Below are 22,693 nucleotides of genomic sequence, written 5' to 3'. Positions count from 1 at the left end.
TAAATCTAGCGTGTATGTAAAATTTGGGTAGGTAGCTAACGTTAACATAAACATCTTTATCAGATGAAGCTGCTCCACAACTGCTAAAAAAAAAACAGGCACTTAACTGACGTGACTAAACTTGTATGAACAATAACTGTATGCATTATCTATATCTGAAGGCTGAAGAACGTATGATTCAGGAGAAAAACCAGGAGTAAAAAAAAGGCCACATACTAAGTTTTTAGTTTTTAACCACAGAAAATAAGTCATCACTACCTATCAGTTCACAGATTAGGACTGCAATCTGCAGAGGCAGCCAAGGAAACTTTCAGTATTTCTGCCTAGGTTAAGATGTAATTTCCCCACAGGACAAGAGACTGCCCATGGCAAACCAACGTCAAAGTGTTTGCAGACCTGCTGTTCCTTACCCATCACGAAGGCAGTGCCTCAAGTAGCCCAAATAAAACTCTCAGGCTGACTGACTGAACACCACAACGAGATTTTTTCTTTGGCTCTTTGGTTGCTTTCTGAACTGACACATTATTTTTATCTTGTTGTTAAAGTTGTTTTTACTCATTCTTTTCAGATGAACAAATGAAGAGCAAATGAAGAAACTACATGCTAAATTCTTACTGCACATGAGAATTCAATATAAAACTTCTGGCAAGTAAAACAGCACCCTTTGGAAAAGAACAGCATATCTCCTTGAGCTGCTGCTAACCTAACAAAAGTGTAAGGACAGGAATAGAACCTGGAATTAACGTCTTAATTCTCATGAATATCTGAGAACAACACAGCAGATTTAATTAACTATGGGGCTGAAAGAAGTTACTAGTTCTTAAATGTTTTCTAAAAGAATTAAATATTTTGTTTTTAATTTCTCTAATTTTGATATAAAAGTAGTGGTTACTATTGTGTTGCTAAGTGAAGGGCTCATAGACTCACAGAATCGCAGAATGACCTGGGTTGAAAATGATCTTGAAAATCATCTAGTTCCAATCCCTCTGCTACATGCAGGGTCAGCAACCACCAGACCAGGCTGCCCAGAGCCACATCCAGCCTGACCTTGAATGCCTGCAGGGATGGGGCATCCACAACCTCCTTGGGCAACCTGTTCCAGTGCGTCACCACCCTCTGGGTGAAAAACCTTTTCCTAATATCTAACCTAAACCTCCCTGTCTCAGTTTAAAACCATTCCCCATTGTCCTATTCCACTATCCACCCTTGTAAACAGCTGTTCCCCCTCCTGTTTATATGCTCCCTTCAAGTACTGGAAGGCCACAATGAGATCTCCCTGGAACCTTCTCTTCTCCAAGCAAAACAAGCCCAGTTCCTTCAACCTTTCTTCATAGCAGAGGTGCTCCAGCCCTGTGATCCTCTCAGTGGCCCTCCTCTGGAGCCGTTCAAAGAGCTCCGCATCTTTCTCATACTGGGGGCCCCAGGCCTGGATGCAGTACTCCACATGGGCCTCATAAGAGCCAAGTACAGGAGGACAGCCACCTCCCTCTCCCTGCTGGCCACCCTTTTTAATGCAGAAACTGCAAGAAGTTATAGGAGAGGTAAGGTTCATAATGCAGCCTGCTTCAATAGAGCAAACCAATTAATACAACCAATCCAATATAACCTTGAATCACCTGTTGGAACCTTTTATCCCCAGTAAGGGTGTGTTTTATATTCTTACATCAAGTACAGTGCCTCTGCATGGTTATGAAGTTGAACTTCCTTTAATGCTGTTTAAACACTGCAACTGAATAATTCCATTAAGAAACATATCAACCTTTCAGATTATGAAAGTGATAAACAACTAAGATTAAAATTATAAATGGTACCTATAATTGAAAAGAAAATGAAACAAATATGCACAAATGTTTCATACCATTTTTTTCAGGTTGCAGGTCTAATAGGTCATCTACAGCACCTAAGAACAAAAAAGGAAGAAAAAAATTAAAAGTAATAGGAGACTTGCAGTACACTGACAATCACGCTGTATACATCTAGATGTAGTTTCTTAAGACACCTCACCTGAGTTCTGCTTGTGGTTACAATTTCCTTGTAACTTGGACAGGGTATCCTTGCCATCATGAGCTGTGATCAAGATACATAAACACATCAAATCACACTCAGCACTTGATGGTATTGATGGAACGAGAACATGTTGATAATGTCACTACATTCAACATGCAACATTTCTTACTCATGCTCAAAATTAACCTGGTCACAATGGGTAAAAGACCCAAGATCTGAGCATTTTTAAACAAGTAAAATTTTTGAATAATAAGGCGAAATCTTCCTCTCCATCACCACCTGCTGCACAAGCCCATCTCCAGGCAACGTGCAACCAAATGAGGCAACCCCAAGAACTGAACAGATGTCCACTTCCTTCCAGAAGCAGAGATGAATTTTTAATAAGTCTGTACTTCCACTGGGCAGAAGAGAGAACAAAAGTATTCAGTATTTCATAACTCCTTAAACTGCTTCTCTTGACTACGTATCAGTCCATTATACAAACTGGAAGTTAAGAAGTGGAAGCAATTGATGAGGAGAGCTGTGAAGAAACAGTTCCATCACTAGTGGCACATTGTCTATTTTTTTAGAATATACAGATATACTTTAAAAAACAAAACAGTCTTAACAATGCCAGACACTTTCTAGTATATGAAGAGGAAAAATTTAGCAGAAGTATTCCAAAATACTTCATTTCCTTCTAGAGCTGAAGAAGAAAGAGACACAACAAGGTATTTATATTGTGGATAATACTTATGAGCTGTCAAATATTTCAGCAAGTGAGAACAATTCTAGGCAATGCCTGCTAAGAAAATACTTTAAAGTCAGGTTCTTATATTCAAAAATATTAAAATATCTGGTAAAATAAGTATCCGATTGCTTAACTGAAAAATGGTTGAAACTTCTAAATGCCAAAAAATTGTCCTGATGTGGCGCCACAATTAAAGAAAACTCACAGACAAAAAAAGAATAACTAACACAGTGATTCAAATAATTGTAGGTAACTATGGGCTGGTAGATCATCATTACTCCTAGGTAAAAGAACAGGAGTACAAGTGCTCCTGTAATAAAATGTAGCTTTATGGAAAATGTGCTCAGTTTGAAAACAAAAAGCAGAGATCAAACCAAAACAATAGCAACAAAACCAACTAATTCAATTATTTGATAAAACCATGAGCCTTTTTTAGTAAGGAAATTTGTTTAGAAACAAGTAGACTTTCCACTATGCAATCTTCCAGCTAGAAAGTTAGCACTGCGTAATACCTATAAGAAACATATTGAATGGATTAGAAACATGACAACTAACAGATGTCAAAAGAAGTTGTTGGCAAAAATAATTGCAAAGTAGAAGTGTTTCCAGTTTAGATCTGCAAGGTTTAGTGTTATATTCATTGCTTTTCAATGGCTTTAGCAGCCATCTGGAAGTAAACACAGAATCCCTCTTGAAAAAAAAAAAGTGCAAACAATTTCCAGACTGTTAGAGGCGATCATTCAGGCCAGTCACTCAGTTACTACAGTCAAGCTGGAGAATTTAATACCACTAATTCCTAAGATATATCTCCAGGAATAAAGAATATAAGCCATGCTTCAGAATGGAAGAATGAGTCCTGGAAATCTGTGACGAAAATGAACTATGCTTTCGTAAACAAGAAAAAGAAAAAATTAAAGATGAGCTTCTAACTTGACGTGCCTGAAAAAATAGATATTCCTGGAAATGGAAAAAAAAAGAAGGCAATGAGTAGAAACAGGAATTTTACCTTCTAGAAACACTATTGGTGAAAACAATATCAGAAATGTCTTGTACAATAATACTGCTCAAATATTAAAAGTGACGGTGGACAAGGGAATGGAAACAAAAACTTCAAAACTAATGGACTAGAGAAGATGTATTACAGCTATCAGTATGTTTAGCACATCATGAGGAGGATACAAACAGGAAGATTCTCCATTAAATTAGTACACAAAGATACACTTTAAAGTCACAGAATAGAATAACTTAGGTTGGATGGACATCTGGGTGTCATCTTGTGAGCCACTCCTTAGAGTAGAGCCAGCTACAAAGTTGGACCAGGCTTCCCAGGGACGTGCCTCAAACATCTCCAAGAATGATGATTTCACAGTTTCTGTGAGGACTGATTCCAACACTTCACCACCCTTGCAGAGAACACTCTTCCTAATACCTAACCACATTTTCACTTTCTGTCATTTCCCTCCATCGCCTTCCATTCTTTCACTGTGTGTCACTGGGTAACAATCACATATCAAGTCACTGGCAGAAGTTGAATATGACTTTGCCCAGCTTTCACCTATAAGTTCCACTGAATTCACGAAGTTATTAACACAGTGGATGTTTAATCACTGGAATAAACTAGCACGCTATGTGGCATGGTTTCCCTGTCGTGACTTCTACAGATCAGTAAATCCTCTCCTCAAGGATGTGCTCAGCGTATGAATTATGCTTTGGAAAGCAATCTATTTGACCTGTCTGCAAGTAACTGAGTGTAATGCAGTGGGATACAATACATAAGACATTATGTTTAACAGATCTTCCTGGCATTAAGTTTTATGCATTTGTAGGGATTTGCTTATTGAACCTAAACATAATTAAACAAACAAAAAAGAAAACAACATATACTGCATTTATGAAGTTGTGAACACATGAAATAAAATACCTGAATAGTCTGGTTCCTTGGTATGGCTCTCTTCATCTAAGGAAATCAACCTTAATTTGAAAGAGTAAGAAACAACATTAAGAAAAAAACTCTAGGGATAGCAAATGTATTACTGTCTTTTTGGTCACATCATTACAGAATCATAATGATAACAAATAAACAGTAATTCAGATGGACTCCTGCTTATGCTGTATAAGTTGGTTTATTGCTGAATTTTATTCTTGTATTGGAAGAAGTCTGTTGAAAATCAAAATAAGATTGAAGACCAACTGTCAGAACCTGCCACCTTTTCATTCTTCACCTAAGAAAATACTTGTGATGAAAGCATAGAGTATTCTGTTTTGGGCAGTGGACATGAATCTAAACAAGTAAAATAACTTTTATTATAAATAGCCTAGCAAAATCCACTAATTATCACTCAAGCTGTTCTCTGCTTTTTGACAACTGATCCTTAGCTGGGTGCTTCACTTAACCATGGACAGTCAAAACAACAGGTGGCAGCAGGATTATATCAACACAGCATCTCCTCGCAACTGAATCCTGATGGTCCCGTAGGGGAGGGATCACATCTCATTCTCCTGTTCTTATGTCTCTATAGCAGCCCATTCATAAGTCTCTCTCACCTCAGAGCTACAGGTAACCCAAACCTTGATAGCATCAGCACACTTAAATGCACTTTTTACTAAGTACCTCCTGCTTCATTGGATTACTAACCAATGCTGTATACATTACAAAAACTAATTGCTGCTCAAAGCAATCAGGAATCCATATCCTATTCCCAGGTGAAAGGAGATGCTGCTGAAGGGAGAAACAGAATGCTCACATATCTCATATGATGCTGCTTACCATTTTTTACTAAAGAAAAAAATGAAGCAAAAGCTGAAAAATAAAGATATGGCTAAGAAAGATGAGAAACATATAAGGTTTAATGGATCTTTTCCAAGCTCTTTATTTCCTCTTAAGGTTTATTAATTTTCATACACACAATACAGCATTTTAAGCTTGCATTAAGCTTACTTTGTTGCTGATGTGATCAAATTAACTGCATCTATATTACCAATTTTAAATGTTTGGAGGCTTCTATAACTAGAAAGCAGGTTATACATGGATAGTGATACTTATTGAGGTATGGTATATATGACTTACTGACTCTGCTGATCTTCTGATTCGGTGCTCTCAGTTTGCAGGTCCTCCTTTTCTGCTCTTTCTCTTAGTTTATTCACAGGATCTTGCAAACTCTACATTATATTCATTACGTAAATGAAGAGAGAGAAGAAAAAAAGATTCAGGAAAGCAAAGGTGTGTCATGTAAGGCCAAACAAGACTATGAAGACTACATAATTTAGTGTCAAAAATACATCTGATACAAATAGAACAAATAGATTCACTTTTTAAGTCTATTTGCTTCTCATACTGCTTCTTTATTCTCTTTTTTTCCTGACCCAACTATTCACTGGACCTGAGGAACTGCAGTGAAATAGGAAGGTACCCCTCATACTCTGAACCTGAAAGCAAGAGTTTAAATCTCAGATCGTTGGGTAAGAGGCCGAGTGTGATATTACACAGCCTACTTACCCCCTTACAATGTGAAAGACCATGCTATAAGATAACAGCAGTTTCATGACCAGTACTTTTGTATGCAAAAGTTGGGTGCACGAACAAGCCAAGATATGAAGCACTGTATGCTCACTGAAATTACAGAACTGATAAATATACTGCTAGTTGTCCCTGTAATCAATCTTGTCCATTAATCAGGGTTGCTTATGAAAACTTAAATGAAGATAGTATTTAACATGTCCACTAAGTCCAACTCACCTAGGGAATAAAGGTTACTGCCCCCAGCCCACCTGCTATGAGAAAAATATTCCCACAGGCCATAGGTCTTGTTTGCACTGCCCTGTTAACCAGAATGTGTCAGTCACTAGAAGGGGCATTCCAGTTTCTGTTTCTGCTAGCACTTGTGTGTACAAGCATATTTATACTTCTGTTTTAGAAACCAAACTAATGGACTTGTTGGATACTGCAGTTGGATTTTTTTCCCTCTGTGTATTAATACTTCTACCTAGAACCACAGATTAATTTGCCACACGCATCTAGAGCATTGCAGACATCGTATGTTGAACAAGGGATCACAAAGGCTGCATCAATAACCAGAGGCCTTAAAGAAAGGTACCGTACTCTATGGTTGTTGTATTTTTCCAACACTATAACCGTGCAAAATCAAAACCACTTATAAGTGTACTTCCTGGATTCTGAAAAACAGATACGAGCCACCTCAGCTAGATGAAAGTTTATGTTACCCTTTAGCTGTGTTTGCAACCCAGGTGCTGGCTAGATTGTACCTCCTGTACTATTAAAATTGGTGGGGATTATTTACTTGATCCTGAGAGGACCTGAATTCAAAAACAAAACAATATGCACAGAACTGCTGTGCAAAGAAAGACAGCACTGCTACTGGCACCTGAAGCATCTTAGACATCTTCACATAGACCATAAAGTTCACTGCACTCAGGAGGTGAAGCTGCAATGGTGTGTGGTGCTCTGTGGCCAAGCATAGCAGCACAGAGCCTACCCCCAGCAGGATGTTATGGTTTAGAATAACAAACAGGGCTACTTATCTACTGCCTAATTATACAACCTAGAGAGTTATCAGAAGTAAAATCTTTTGCATATCCACCAATGAAAGGTTTTACTTCTTTTTTATGGAGAAATTGCCATCCTTCCTAATGAAACTGTATCATAATGCTTCCTTCATTGTTTAAGAGTGTTTCAGGAAATCCATTTTTAAAAGACTGTGATCAAACCACGGAAACAGTATATAGAAATTGAGTTCACAAGTACCTTAGGAAGGAAACAGAATGATAATATTCCGAGTCACTATTTTCCTGTATTAGAATAATAAATACAGCTCTGAAATATAGCTTCAGTTTAAATGGAAATTACAACAAAACATTGCTGAAAATCAGCAGCCACATTTTAAAACGAGCATGTAACTAATCGTTTTTACATTTAGGCAATATTTCCATCAATTCTAGCAGCAAATAGTTAAACTAATATCCTTTCCCCTATCTCCCTCCACTCCACATTTTAATGTGCACTATGAACTGAGGTATATTTCTAAAATGATAAAAAATAGAGAATAAATACAGAATAAAAATGAGTGCTAAAAGCTACTGCAAACTGTCTTCTGAACATGAATGCACAGTAATGTGTAACTATTGTAAACATGCATACAAATGGCACTGTGACATTCTGTTAATCGTTTTAGGTTATGTCTGAAGAAGGGAAGCACTCCCATCACTTAGGAAGTAAAATGATTAAACAAGTCTATAAAGACACAGTCTGAATGTGGACAAAAGGAAGCATGCTTCATTCAGCTTGGTGTATGAAACGTCACTGACTTCATTGGCTGAGAAGAAACAGATGTCTAACTTCACAAAACCTGTCTGGACGCTTGTGAGAACTCAAATGGACTTTGTGAGCCACACAAATACATGGCTGAGTGTCTCATGCCTGAAAAGCTTTCTTCCTAGTTTCATTAATTCTCTTTTATAAAAATTGGTAAGATTGTACACACTTGTAGGGCCACTCATTGTGCCTACTCCCTGTCTCTATAATCAAAAGTCACCCAAAAATACTTTGCTAGCTACCATTACTCACATAAATATCCCAGCTATCCACAGGATTTCTGCACTGCCAAGTTAATCTGGATTCCAGTTAAAACACTGCTCCTAGGCTGACTGCCTCTCACTTACAAAACTACTTTACCTCGATTTGGGTTTCTTTCAAGTCCAGCCAAAATGACCTAGACTCCATGCAAAACCTGTCCTCTATTTAAATTACTGGAGTGTTGGCAATGCACTCAGTTTGCCTACAGTTCCTCCCAAGTGACCTGAACAACTTAGACACTCCTGCTTCAGTGCAGCCTCACCTCAAGTGCTGCATGCAGTTTTGGGCACCACAAAACCAGAAGGACATAAAACTATTAGAGAACATCCAAATGAGGGTAACAAAAATGGGGAAGAATCTAGAGGGGAAGGTGTATGACGACTGGCTGAAGTCCTTGGGTTTGCTCAGCCCAGAGAAGAGGAGTCTGATGGTGGTTGTAGCTTCTCAGAGGGAGTAGAGAGACAGAACTGAGCTCTGCCCTGTGACAGTGACAGGGCCCAAGGGAACAGCATGGAGCTGTGTCCAGGGAAGAGCAGCTGGGGGTCAGGTTCTGCACCAGAGAGTGGTGGGCATGGAACCGGCTGCCCAAGGGTTCCCATGGTCATAGTCCAAAGTTTCCCGAGTTCAAGGAGCATTTGAACAATGCTTTCAGACTCAGGGTTTGAATTTTGGGTGGCCCTGTGTGGAGCCAGGAGTTGAACTTGATGGTCCTCTGGGTCCCCTCCTACTTGGGATATTCTGATTCTTCGCTATAAGAAAGAATCAATGTAACATAGCTAAGGGCAGCTCCAGGAGCAAGGGAGACATCCCATGTCCTTGTAACAACATATGGAGAAGCACAACACCATTGAAGAGACAAATACTTGAATATGCTTCATTTGGAAGGAAGACAGAAAGGAAGGAGGAAAGCAAAGCGGCTTTAGAATTTCCTCAAAGAGGTTCGTGAAGAAGAAAAAAGCACCTGGAGATACAAAATTATACACAGTCTTGCCTAGGGAATAAAGTCATAGTGCAGCAAATGGAAATGAAACAACAGCAAAGGTCAGCAGAAGGTAATAGTATTAAAGTAGCTACTTGGGCTTGGTTCTCCAAACCATATAAGCAGCAGACGCAGCAGCAGTCCATTTTGCACCCAAAATAAATGGATGCACTGAGATTTAGGCCTCTTGAGTCCCTTACGACGGCTAGCACTGTTTCTGGACTCATATGAAGTCTTCAGAAAGTTTAGCATTATAGTACTGAAATGTAAAAAATCTGATCAAATACTAATTAAGTAACTAAGGCAAATAAACAGTGACAGAAATTTGGAAGAGGCATCGTTTATGAAAAGCAGCCCCTGAAATAAATTTGAATACATTTGATATGTAGTAATTTAAAGACAATGAAACTTTCAGAGTATTACCAAAGCAGCAGCCCATCATCTTTAATATTACAGTAATGGATATTTTTACATCACGATACATAGGTTTGTTAGCACATTAATAATAATCTTTCATCAAGCATAAAATCAACAGTTAGGAAATACAGCTGCAATAGCAGAGTTATACTACTCTCAGCATATACCCTGAAGCAAAGAAAACAAATGGGCTGCTTTTCATTAAGGGAGTTTGGCAGCCATCTCTAAAGACAATGTTTTCTTTCCAGAAACAACCCTGAGAGCCACTTAAGAATCTCTTTCCTGAGGTAAATCTAGTACGCTTATACTACAAAATGCAAACAGTAATTTTCCATTTTTTCCATTAAGCGGCACCTTCTAATTTTTCAGTAAGACAAAACACATCTAAGTCAAATAGTAACACTGTTCCCTTAAATTCTTGTTTTGAAGCAAAATGCTGATCCTCCACATATGTATGTTCAGTTTAATTCAGAAGAGCTACTTCTAAATGAAGTATGAGTAGCATTAAAGTGCCGCTATCAGAACTATGATTTGGAAGCACCAAATTGAATATTTTCCCTTAGAAAATATCCCTTCTGAGAATCAAGACAATGAAAAATATTCTAAGAGACAACTCTCAACTAAACATGTAGAAATGGCCACATTAAAATATCCTATGTATATTTTAAACAATTATATATTCCAATTGTATGTTTTCAGTGCTTAAAGTGAACAGCAGATACAACATCCTCAAGTAAACTTCTACACCAGAAGATTACTCATTAGAAACTGCACTTATTCTTGATCACCTACAGCCACTAATTATACTTCACAAGAAACAATCCCACACCCTAGAGACCACAAGAAATAAAGAACTGATATTATAAGGCAACAGCATAGTCTTATCCCCAAGCAGCTGTCTTCTGCAAGAATGAAACTGTAATATAAAACTAACCTCTGATTACCATTACATTTCAGCATATATGTAACTGCAAAAACAGGAAATCACATATTTTCAGAGCAGGAGGCCAGCAATAAAAACGGTTATGATTCTCATTAACAAACTTAGGGCTGCACCTCAAACATACTACAATCACTTTTATAGTTATTTTCTGTTCCACTGAGTGCTTGTTATGCGTGCAGACAATATAGATTTTATTCCTCCATCACAGACTCCTAACTTAATTTCAGATTTAGAGTATGTTGAAGTCATTCACAGGAGGTAGTTCAGAAGAAAACGAGCATTTAAAATTATCTCACCCTTTACCACATGATTTCATGCTCTAGAATGTAAGAGAAGAGTAAGTCTGAGACAGTCTCAAGAATGATGAATGTTTATGGGGCCAGACAACATGCATCCCAGGGTTCTGAAGGAATTGGCTGATGTGGATGCCAAGCCACTCTCCATCTTATATGAAAAGCAGTGGATGTCAAGCAAAGCCCCCAAGGACTGGAAAAATGGAAACATCATTCCCATGTTCAAGAAAGGGAGAAAAAAAAGACCTGGGGAACTATAGGTTCATAGTTTCTACTATCTGGTCACAGCCAGATGGTTGTAATCAATCTACATCCAGGTGAAAACTGATCACAAGCTGTCTTCATCAGGGGTTCATCTTGGAACTGGTGCTCTTCAATGTCTTTATCAACAACATAGACAATGGGATTGAGTGTAACCTCAACAAGTTTGCAGATGACACCAACATGGGTGATGCAGCTGACACAACATAAAAGAGGGATGCCAACCACAGGGATCTGGACATGCTCAAAAAGTGGGCACACAAGAATCTAATCAGGTTTAACAAGGCCAAGTGCGAGGCCCCATATGGAGTACATTAAGAATGTGAAGCTGTTGGAGCAGGTCCAGAGGAAGGCCACAAAGGTGACCAAAGGACTGGTGCATCTCCCCTGTGAAGATACGCTGAGGGAGCTGGGATTGTTCAACTTGTTTAACCTGTTTAACCACTACAACAGGTTGCTCAGTGAGGTTATGGATGCCCCATTACTGGAAGCATTCAAGGTCAGGTTGGATGGGATCCTGGACAGCCTGTTCTAGTGGCTGGCAACCCTGCCCATGGCAGGGGAGTTAGAACTAGATGACCTTAAGGTTCCCTCCAACCTAAGCCATTCCATGATCCAACAAAACACAAATGTTTTCAATATCATTCTATGGTCTGCTATTTGTTACTAATGGGAAGACAAATATGCCTATATATTCCTTACCTTTAGCATAGTGAATTCATATGGCTGATAACCTTTGAAACTTTCATGGATAGCTGCCATTGTGTGCGAAGTTTTTTCCCAAAAATGTAGAAGTGTTGTCTGTAAGGCCAAGGGGTAAAATTTCAGTGCAGTGTTATCTTAAACATGAATCCGTTTTTCACACAAAGTTTACATCTTCACTTCAGTATTAGTAATATATTCTCATATTTGAATAATGCCATGGAAACCTCGTAGGAAAACATATATTAACAGGAAATCTTTATTTTGGAGGTTAACAGGTTGGGTTTTTGCGATACCTGGTATGTTGTTAATACATGAGAAAGAAGGTTGCATCTGCTTGCTCCCAAAAGGTCAACTTTTTGACAGACATCAGTCTTCAGTTTGTCAAAGTTGAGTTTAGCATGCCGCACTTGAGCTTGAACCTTCAAACAAAGGAAGAATTATTTATGTAGTGAGTTTTGTCTTCATTTTTCTACCCCAATTTTGTGAAGGAGGAAACTACCAGAACTTAGAAAACCAGAAATGTCAGAAAATAGAAATCAGAAAACTGAACAGACTCAACTAAAATTTCATATAGAATTATTAACATAATCCATCCAACTGAAAATGCATTAGAGCAAGCTGACATGCTAAAATAACAATTCTGAAGTTTACTGCATAACACACAAGGACATCTCCATGTACCTGTTGTAGGAAACCAATTATACAGATAAACTTTAAAGTCATATGGAAACTTTTGCTGATAATACAGCACCTCAGTAACTCTGAACTGCTACAAAAAGTTATCCTGTCAAAGTTCTCATTTTAGTAGAAGCACTTTTCCCATTTGTTGCTATAAAGAGAATACCAAGACCTCCTTTCATAGAAACAACTTCTGTTTGAAAGAATTTCAGTTTTACAGATTCTTCTACAGCTAGTTACGTATATACAAGACACTCTGTTAAACAAGCCACACACATCTGATGACAATAGCAGTATTCTCATCAGGTATCAAACAGAAACTTGAAGGCATTTTGTGCACAAGGTATCTTATTTTAATGACAATTTTTCACAGAGAAATTTGTATACAACAAAATATTTACACAACCTAATTTTTGCCCAAGGAAATACAAAATTGTCCAGAAAGAAAACATGATTTTCCTATCACTCTTTCACAGTTACAATGTTTACCCACAAAAACCTTCATAGTGAAGCAAAACCACACTTAAATTAAATACATTTCCTTTTCTTTACTTGCCTAATTCAGAGAGGAAACTTATTTTGGTCAGAATACAGAGACTCAGTTAAAACAAGATCTGACAAACTTGCACATTTCTGGTCTTCAGAAGTGAATCCTGAACCTGCAACAAGAATCTGTGGTTCTTTTATGGTAAGATCAAAGACACACCTCATGATGCAGTCTGAAATGTTAGGGTTACAATATCTATCATCCTACCTCACTTATAGTAATATACTTCCAACTAGGCAGAAAAAAGCAAAAGATCAGTGCCCAAATTCATCACATGTCCAAATCAGATGAACTGTGGCCCGTCTGTGATTGGACAACTCTTTTTCACTGATCTCATCTTATCAACTGTATATATGTTACAGGGTTGTACTTACTGAAGGTCTCGTATATACACAATGAAAGAACAGCCATAACTGAAAACTGATGAAAAGTGAAGAATCTCACAGGTGAGATTTTAATTCTAGTTGGTTGGCAATATGTCAAACATAAGGCTGTATCTTCCTATGATGCAGCTGAGATCAGAATCCTTTTCCTCTTCAGTGTATCACAGCACTAGTTCTGTGAGAGTACAGCAAGGTCAACTGTGATGTTGTACATTAGTAATCCAAATGAGCAAAACATGTTACTTCTGGGGAATATAAATATCTCTGTGTCAGAGATTGTGGGCCACAAGAAAAATATACTAATAAATGTGACCATTCCAACCCCCTGCTATGTGCAGGGTCACCAACCACCAGACCAGGCTGCCCAGAGCCACATCCAGCCTGACCTTGAATGCCTCCAGGGATGGAGCATTCACAACCTCCTTGGGCAACCTGTTCCAGTGTCACCACTCTCTGGGTGAAAAACTTCCACCTAATATACAACCTAAACCTCCCCTGTCTCAGTTTAAAACCATTCCCCCTTGTCCTATTGCTATCTACCCTTTTAAACAGCTGTTTCCCCTCCTGTTTATACACTCATATTCAAATATTGGAAGGTCACAATGAGATCTCCCTGGAGTCTTCTCCTCTCCAAGCAAAACAAGCCCAGTTCCCTCAACCTTTCTTTATAGCAGAAGTGCTCCAGCCCTCAGATCATCTCATCTTAGTGGCCCTGCTCTGGACTCATTCCAAGAGCTCTGCATCTTTCTTGTACTGGGGGCTCCAGGCCTGGACGCAGTACTCCATATGGGCCTTACAAGAGCTGATTAGACAGAGACAATCACCTCCCTCACATTTAGTTAAGATCCTAAATGCTGTGTGTTTGAAATTCAGATTCTGAGATGACTAATTTTAAGGGAATATATTTGCAAATGCAGGTTCCTAAGCTGAAACTCATACAGAAAAGTCCCATTCTTCAATACTACCATCATAAATATATATATGTATATATATTCACACCCAATTAAAAAACTCTGTTCAGTATATTGCTACGAAAATTTGGATTTATTGTTTTTGTTTTACATATTTTCAAGGCATTTCTGTGTCTTCTACCATATTTCCATGTTACTACTTTTAGTCTAAGATAAAACACAAAATTTATTTTCAGTAGTAGACTAATTTCAGGGACATTTCAGCCAGTAAGAAATTATCTCCAAACTAAATACAGTATATTTTTGTCACAGCACTTCCAGTATAGAAGCAGAAACAGATGCTTTCAGTCTCATTTGTCACCCAGCCTCTCACTTACTTGATCTGAAAAGCATGCACAGTGTGTGTACAGAGTGAAAAGCAGGGGGGAAGAAGAGGGAAAAATTCCTGGAATATAGCAAACCTTCCTGTTCGGAGCCCTGGGTAAACTCTACCAGCAGATGGAATCGGCACAAATCTCTGCATGAGATAAACGTGGCACCTTCTGCTGTACCTGATTGTTATAAGGACTACATGAAACCTAAGCACAAAATAAAGTAGGTCATATTTTGAGGACAAAGTATTTACAGAAGAGAAAGAAAAAGGGACCTGGCTACTACCTATAATAAAACTGTAGTAACATCACTCAAGCTATGAGGTTATGAAAAGGAGCACCTACTGCGCTTTTAAACCAACATACGCAACCACCTATTGTTTGCTCTTAAAGTTGAGTTTAATGCCACATAGTCTGAGAAAAGAAAAGCTAATGTTTCATACAAAATAATGACTGTAGCTAAACTATTCCATGTGCTGCACAACGACTTCCAAAGCACTGCATAGTAGTAACCCTGATTTTAGCATGCTTTGGTATGTTCAATATTTTGCAGGCTTCTCTTTGACTCAACTGTTCCCTTGGGTTGGAATAGTATTTACGGCATATATTAATCTCTATTCCATGAACATGTAAGGATATATATGTAAGAACAATATTCAAAGAAGAGATACTACACTTCTGTTCATCTGCTCCAACCCTTCATTTATGGTCTAATGAAGAACATTGATAAAAGTTACTTCTATGAGACGACATTTATGAAGATTGAAATGCGTAACTAGAAAGTAAAATCACTTGGGCATGATAACACATGCAAACAATATCCGCCAGGTTTGAAGCTACGCAGATGTACCTCAAATTTGTTCAAAAAATGAAGCTATTCTTGTAAGAGATGTGCTGTATCCTAGAAAAAAGGTGCATAATTAGTTCCAATGATACAGTTTGCCATTGTGGACTTAATTACTATTGCCTCGGCTTGTGTACGTATGCTCATGCACCTCACTCTATTAGGTTTGATTAAGTAAGTCTAAGGTAATGTTGGCATTCCTATAAAGGACTAAATAATTACCACTGCATGTCTACCTGTCTTACTCTTGAAAGCAACTGAAGTATTATCTGCCCTTGTGCTTCAAAAAATATGTTAGATTTGAAAGAACAGTCAGTTCTATGGAACTGCTACCCATGACTCTGACTCTCTGTCAGTACAGAATTACAAGCAAATAATGCCTTGAAACTGCTATTGAAAACCTGTACGTCCTGCGTCAGAATTGTATCTACCTATCAGGAAAACCATGAGAAAACAGATGTAAGTGAAAGTTAAATTAAACTTTATGCTAACTGCAAATGATTGCAACTGATTCCAAAAAGAAGACAGAGAAAACTTTCTAGTATCCTAAAGTGATAAAAAAAAAACAAAACACCTTTAATTATTATAGTCCCATTTGAGTCGGAAGGGACCCTTAAATATCATTTCAGCTCCTTTGCAATGAACAGGGACATCTACAGCTAGATCAGGTTGCTCAGAGCCTGGTCCAGCCAGACCTTAAATGTCTCCAAGGATGGGGCAGCATCTACCACCTCTCTGGGCAACCTGTTCCAGCACTTCAGTACTCTTACTGTAAACAACTTTATTTTTCCTCTTTTTTTTTTTTTCTTTCCATTCAATCTAAATCTTCTATGTTTTAGTTTGAAACCATTTCCCCTTGTCCTATCACCCTGCTAAAGAGCCTGTTCCCTTCTTCCTTATAGCTCCCATTTAGATATTGAAAGGCTGCAATAAGGTATCCCTGGAGTCTACAATTCTCCAGGCTGAACAGCTCCAACTCTCTCTCTTCTGTATGGACTTATCAAGGCAACAAGACACAATGTGGCACAAAGACTTTTCAGCTGCCTACAACTATTTTTCCATTTGATTTTAGATTTAATTGGAACATCTAATTCACTTATTCAGAGCTCTCACTGTGGCATGTTCAGAACAGTCCTGAAATTGAACACATGTAATAAATCAAGTGATAAAACTAGAAATCAATAAAGAAAAAATAGTATAAGCAATGCTATACCACTCTGACACAATATAGTGAAATGTAGCTTTATATGGGTTAGTTTAATAGCAGCAGCATGTCATTTACTGACACTGGGAACAATCACATTTCTCTGTCAACTAGAGTTGAATCACTGTCAACAAATAAAATGATCATAAAGTCTTCATTCCGTGCTGGTAAAAGTTATTTCCTTTTATTTCAATATTGTTTATTTCTACCAGAACAAATGAATCTCCGTGATTTCAGCATAAGTTTTGCCCTATTTATACCATTGTCTAGCTGTCTAAAGGAAAGAACTAGTAAAAAAAATTGCATTGTAATTGTAATATTATTCCCCAAAACCTGATAGCTTTCATGCAAACTCTGTTACTGAAACCAGTTCCATGCTAGCTATTTTCACCATCTTATCCTCTCTGAATCTGTGACAGTACCCTCCTTACACTCAGTTTTCCTTCTCACAAAATGAGACTGGTGAAGTGTTTTCATTCACTTCAGTAATCAGAACGTGAGACAAAGTAACAGCTGTAATAGCTTTAATTTTTCACAGAAGAACAATAGCCCTTGATGATAACTCACATTTTCACCTGAGTTACCATTTATTCCCCTTGATTTCAATAGCAGCGCTCACTGTTTAACATTTGTATTGCAGAAGTTCACTTAAGGTTTCAGTGGGATGGAGTTCCATTGTAGTAGACACCAAAAATCACTGAACAAATTCTAGGTCTTGTGCCAGTGACATGTGATCTTTAGGTAAAAGCCCCTGATAGTCAGGTATCTAAATTGGGACTGCACCGGGAAAAGAAACCCTTCCTGGATACCCACAGGGTGACTCCTGTTCTGAGCTAGTGGAATTTGACCCACTAGAATGTTACAGCCCTTGTTGTACCTTTTCTTGATTTAAGAGCATGGTTCTCTTAAGCCTTCACTGAAGCAAACACACATAATTACGTTGGCATGTACACACACAGGTTTAACACCAGCATCCATCCGCTAAAAAGCATTAGAGCTGCCAGGGGGTGTCTGGAGTAACACATTCAAGTGAGCTTCAGCATTCAGCTGTGCTTCTGATCTGAGAACCAGGAGCACTTGAAGGGCTTGGTTTTTTGTGTGGCTTTATGTGTTTTTTTTCCTGCTTCTGCTGATTTGTAATAAAAATATAGGCATATCCTGACTGGTGTGAAGATAAAAATGAACTTAAATTACTACTTAACATTTCAGTCTTTTTTGCATGCTGTGCATCATTTCTCATGGGTAAGGCCATAGTATTTTAAACTTCCTTTTCTATTCTCCTTCTGACCTCCTCTGGAAGGGACAATAAAGATGCTATAGACAGGAGAATATTTGTGTAAGGAAGGCAAGAAAGTATCATATGACAGAACTGTATTCCACACAGACACACGATAGCTTTGATAAAATATACAGCTCTAGATTCATGTATATCATGCAATTGATAACACAGTGGAGTTTCTAGCCCCATGAAGTTAACAGAAATTGATCATATTCTGACAGTTCTTCTGCCTCTAACATGCTGCCCTGAGGCACTGAATAGATTATAACTGAATTGGAAAATTTTTGGAGCTTTAAAGAAGCTTAATTTAAGAAATTCTGCAAAGTTGCCTTACTTAGAATTTAAACTATGTATACATGCATATATATATTTATCATTAGAGATCCTTATCATCTCCCAGAATGGAACAGAACAATCTGAAAATCTTTAAAGGTTGGATGACAATGTTCTGTACTATAAATCTATTTGCAATTACAACATTTGAAACCTTAGCTACCTAGAAAACAAAGTAATTGTGTAATAAGGGAAGGTTCGTATATTAGCATTGGATTAAGTTTCCAGAGTTTTAAGATTTGTCTTTAGTTTTTGTTGAACTAATACATTTCAATACTGCAATTATTTTGACACTATTTTAAATAAAATAAATTTGTACTAAATTTTCTCTTTTTGGTATATTAAAAATGCTTCATTAAAAGCATTCTGATATTTGTGGGTAATAACCCTTAACACTGCAGGAAGCACCAAAAGGGATCCATTACTTTAAGTGATTGTTGACACATGTCCTGATAGAACACAGCTTGTTTTGGCAGTCCTTTGAGGATAGACACTTCAGCTCAAAACTGCAGTCCAGCTCAGCATTTGCTGGAGTTTTTCATTGTATGTAGCAGCATTCCTTTGAGTCTCCCAGGTCGCTCATACCTGATCCAGCTTGGGGAAGCCCAGTGGTGTTCTAGGAAAGCATTCATAGATAGTTGCCATTCATTTGGCGAGAGATCAACAGATTAACTTTGCAAAATCTTGCTGCTGCACTTGCCCTAAGGCAAGTCTTCCAGTAGGATGTGCTAGGTGCAAACAGATCATACACTGTTACTTGAGATATTCTTAGTGGATCACGCAAACAATTGACTAGAGTTACACTCATGTTACCCTAAAAATTGCCCATTTCTCTCCACTGGAGCTTTAAAAGCTCTGCAGGAGCTTTTGAAGATTAGTTTAAGTGCAGACACTACAGCAGATGTCAGGAGTCAGATGCAAAAATCCGACTTCCTTTATAGCTAATAACTATTAGTAATAACTATTAAAATATATGCTTATGTACTATTTGAATTCATTACGCATGAGCTTTCAAGCACCGAATCTTGATAAATTCTTGAACAGGTGGATGAAGAATTTCAGTAACTTACATACCATGGTCAAAGCAACTCTTCCTCTTCCCTTTGATACATGAGAATGATTGACCTAGAAACACCTTATCTAAGGTAATTTCCCCTAGTCCTCAAGTTACCTCTAACACTTCTTAATTCACTCTCTCTCCCCTTCCCTCCAGTTTTACAAGCCAGAGGCATGGACTGCCCATATATCAGTTTCCTAGAGAGTCCTGCTGCCAGCTGACTAAGCTAATTCTTCCCTAAAGACCTTAACAAAAACTGTTGCAGCCATCATACAAACACAGTTGCAGAGCTGCGATTAGCAACTGGTTGCCTGAGAGCAAAAAATAATATTGAAAACACTTGAAATTATGATTAAACATATAAAAGAGCTCCTAAAACCAGGATTCCAAACAGATGCTATCATGTTACTAGTATCTGCAGTCAATGGAGATGAAACCTCCTGTGCTCAAGGTACAAATATATGCCAGTCAAACCACGACTTCAATTCTGATCTCTTTTTTAACTAAAGCAAAGTTGTCTATGAAACTCTGTCCGAGTTTCTATCTCTTTTTTCATCCAGTCACTACTTTGAGTCAGATGCCTGCCTTTACCGTTTCAAAATCCATGTCACCTGGTCAGCTCTGTCTGCAACACATTCTTCTGTGGTAAGCTGGGCGAGTCAAGGACAAGGTAGTGGTAAATAGCAAATTATTTAAAGAACTTTCCTATGTTGGTGGTGGTGGGTTTTTTTTTTGTTTGTTTTTGTTTTTTCTTTAACAGTAATATAAAAAGTATAAGATGTTAGGAACACAAATATTATATTTACAAAGCAGCCTGATCATGGACATGAGCTTTAACTTCTTCGTGGATTTTATTCAGCGGAATATGAAATTTGCCCTTTGTGTCACATCTATGTCTAATTTCCCTCTAAAGTTTTTCAGTTACTCGGCCTGTAAAACTTTTATTGCTTTGAGTCTGTTGGCTCACATGCCGTGTAAGTGCAGCCTGGCAGTAATGACTAAGCCATAGTCAAAACTGCTTACTCCGTTACCACTGACAGACAGCAGATGTGAGCAACTCTCTGACCCCTGTGAGGATATTAAATTATGGCTGGCTTGAATATTCTTCCTTTTTCCCCGAAAAACCCAAAGGCTGGTTATACCATCTTCTGCTCTATTTCATGACGGCTATCACAGACACCGAATCCTACCAATTACCCTTCTCACTCTGGTTTATAAAAAACAACTTACTGATTTCTCACTCACTTTTTCTACCACCTCGCTTCCTACCCAGCTCTGTAACTATTCCTGCTGTTGTACACTGTATCTTTTCCAACTCTGTTGTATCTCTTTAGGTATCTCAAAAAACAAGGAATCTCATCACACACTGCGCATGTGGTTCCAGGAATATTATTCAGTGGCATGAAGAATTATTTTTCCCCATTCTATTTTTCTTATACCCAGAGCCAAGTTGGATCTGTAAAATCACACCAGTTCAGCCTTTGCACAGGGGAAAAAAGATACATTTCTCTGGAAGAAAAAGTCAGAGGAGCACAAATGTATGATCAAAGATGTAAATAAACTACTGTAAAAGGAATGAAAGATTCTACAGTCTGGAAAAAAAGAGCTGAATAAGGAGTGCATTAGGAGGCCATCAGACAACATACAGACATGGGAAAATGCTGTGCTTTGGCCACAAGAACCAGAGAACATTACATTAAACCAGCAGACTGAACTCAACACAAGGACAGCAGAACTGTAAATAACAACTTTGTCAGCTGAGAAACTCACTATGTTTTATGATGTCTTCACTGGTCATAGCATTACATGGAAATCGCAGAATCACAGTCACCTCCAAGGCTGGGAACTATCTCCAAGATTATCCAGTCCAACTGTCCATCTCTCACCAATATTTCTCACTACACTACGTCCCTCAGTGCCAAACCTACACATTTCTTGAACACCTCCAGAGATGGTGACTCCACCACCAGCCTGTGCCAGCACTTGATCAATCTTTTGGAGAAGAATTTTCTCCTAACATTCAAGCTGAACCTCCCCTGGTGCAACTTGAGGCCATTCCCTCTCATCCTGTTGCCAGTTACATGGGAAAAGAGGACTCCCACCTCACCACAACCTCCCTTCAGACAATGAGCAATGAGGTCACCCCTGAGCCTCTTCTCCAGACTGAACAATACCAGTTCCTTCAGCTGCTCCTCATAAAACCTGTGCTCCAGACCCCACACCAGCTTCACTGCCCTTCTCTGAACATCCTCCAGGGCCTCAGTGTCTTCCTTGTAGTGAGGGGCAACATGTACTTGCTCTATGCAATGTCCTGGTTGTTACTGCTGGTCGCAGGAGGTGGTGGGACTTCTGTTTGAGCTAATATATCCACCCTAAAGAATCAGGTTACACTTGAGGTATGTGTGCAGGTCAGGGTGGGATTGTAAGCAAGGTGCTGTGCTGGACTGCTTTATTTCAGTCTTCACTATTTCAGTGCTTTATTTGAAAGCTGTGCTGTGATCAAATGAGGTACAGATACTTTCTGCACTCTTCCTAAAAGACTTTCTCACTTCACTGACACCTGTGTAATAGCAGGTCAAAATCAGCAGTACCAAAATTCAGAAGCATGTTGAAATTTCCTAACTTAAAAAGTGTTCATTTTCAATTGCCAGGGTATATTCACACATTGCTTATGCCCAACCATGACTAAGTAAGGGAAAACATTTAGAAATACTCCTTAAATTGTAACTGTAGGACAAGTAAGCTTTGAATTCACACAAATTCATTTGAGGAAGAGATGGGAGTATTTCTCAGACCCTCTGATGATTTTTACAGTCATGACTGCAGTGTAGACAAAAGCCCAGATCTCACTGCCTTGCTTCCACAAAATTTTGTACCTCCCCCCACTGAAATCTATGTATAACTTAAGACCTGTAATTTCAGCTTTGAAAGAAGCATGTCATAACATACAGGATCCACCTGGACAGATCTAGCTTAGCTTCCAGCATCCATTGCCTAAGCATGTAGGCAACACTTTTCAAGTCCTAGAGGGTTGTCTGCCAAGTGAAACTTCAACTCATTATATTTAAAAGGGGAGTGGTGCACCAAACAGTAATACTGTCTACATAAATACTCAGGATAAAGACATAAACAGCAATTTTTATTTTGCATTGAAATTTTAC

The 22,693-nt window shown here is 38.3% G+C and overlaps 1 protein-coding gene across 16 annotated transcripts in view; it reads right to left on the bottom strand.

Annotated features, from left to right (window-relative positions):
- The window catches only part of ICA1 (islet cell autoantigen 1), a 66,651-nt gene that overhangs the window by 11,253 nt on the left and 32,705 nt on the right, over positions 1-22,693 (bottom strand). For 11 of the 16 annotated variants that reach the window (XR_014943037.1, XR_014943038.1, XR_014943040.1 and 8 more), the window contains 6 exons: positions 12,219-12,344; positions 11,923-12,021; positions 5,805-5,896; positions 4,659-4,708; positions 2,005-2,067; positions 1,859-1,900 (listed from right to left, as the gene is read on the bottom strand). Coding sequence is in view for 12 of the 16 variants with exons in the window: in XM_015853584.2 (XP_015709070.2) it covers positions 1,859-1,900; positions 2,005-2,067; positions 4,659-4,708; positions 5,805-5,896; positions 11,923-12,021; positions 12,219-12,344 (472 nt within the window). In the remaining 4 variants the exon portion in view is untranslated. The remainder of the gene's footprint in view (positions 1-1,858; positions 1,901-2,004; positions 2,068-4,658; positions 4,709-5,804; positions 5,897-11,922; positions 12,022-12,218; positions 12,345-22,693) is intronic. The other 5 variants (XM_085538583.1, XM_085538581.1, XM_085538582.1 and 2 more) reach the window with 1 other exon arrangement.

This window comes from Coturnix japonica, chromosome 2, assembly GCF_054131305.1.
Source record: "Coturnix japonica strain WE chromosome 2, WE-NBRP24, whole genome shotgun sequence".
Lineage (NCBI taxonomy): Eukaryota > Metazoa > Chordata > Aves > Galliformes > Phasianidae > Coturnix > Coturnix japonica.
Note: the sequence above shows the minus strand (reverse complement) of the source record. Positions and strands in the feature narration are given on the sequence as shown.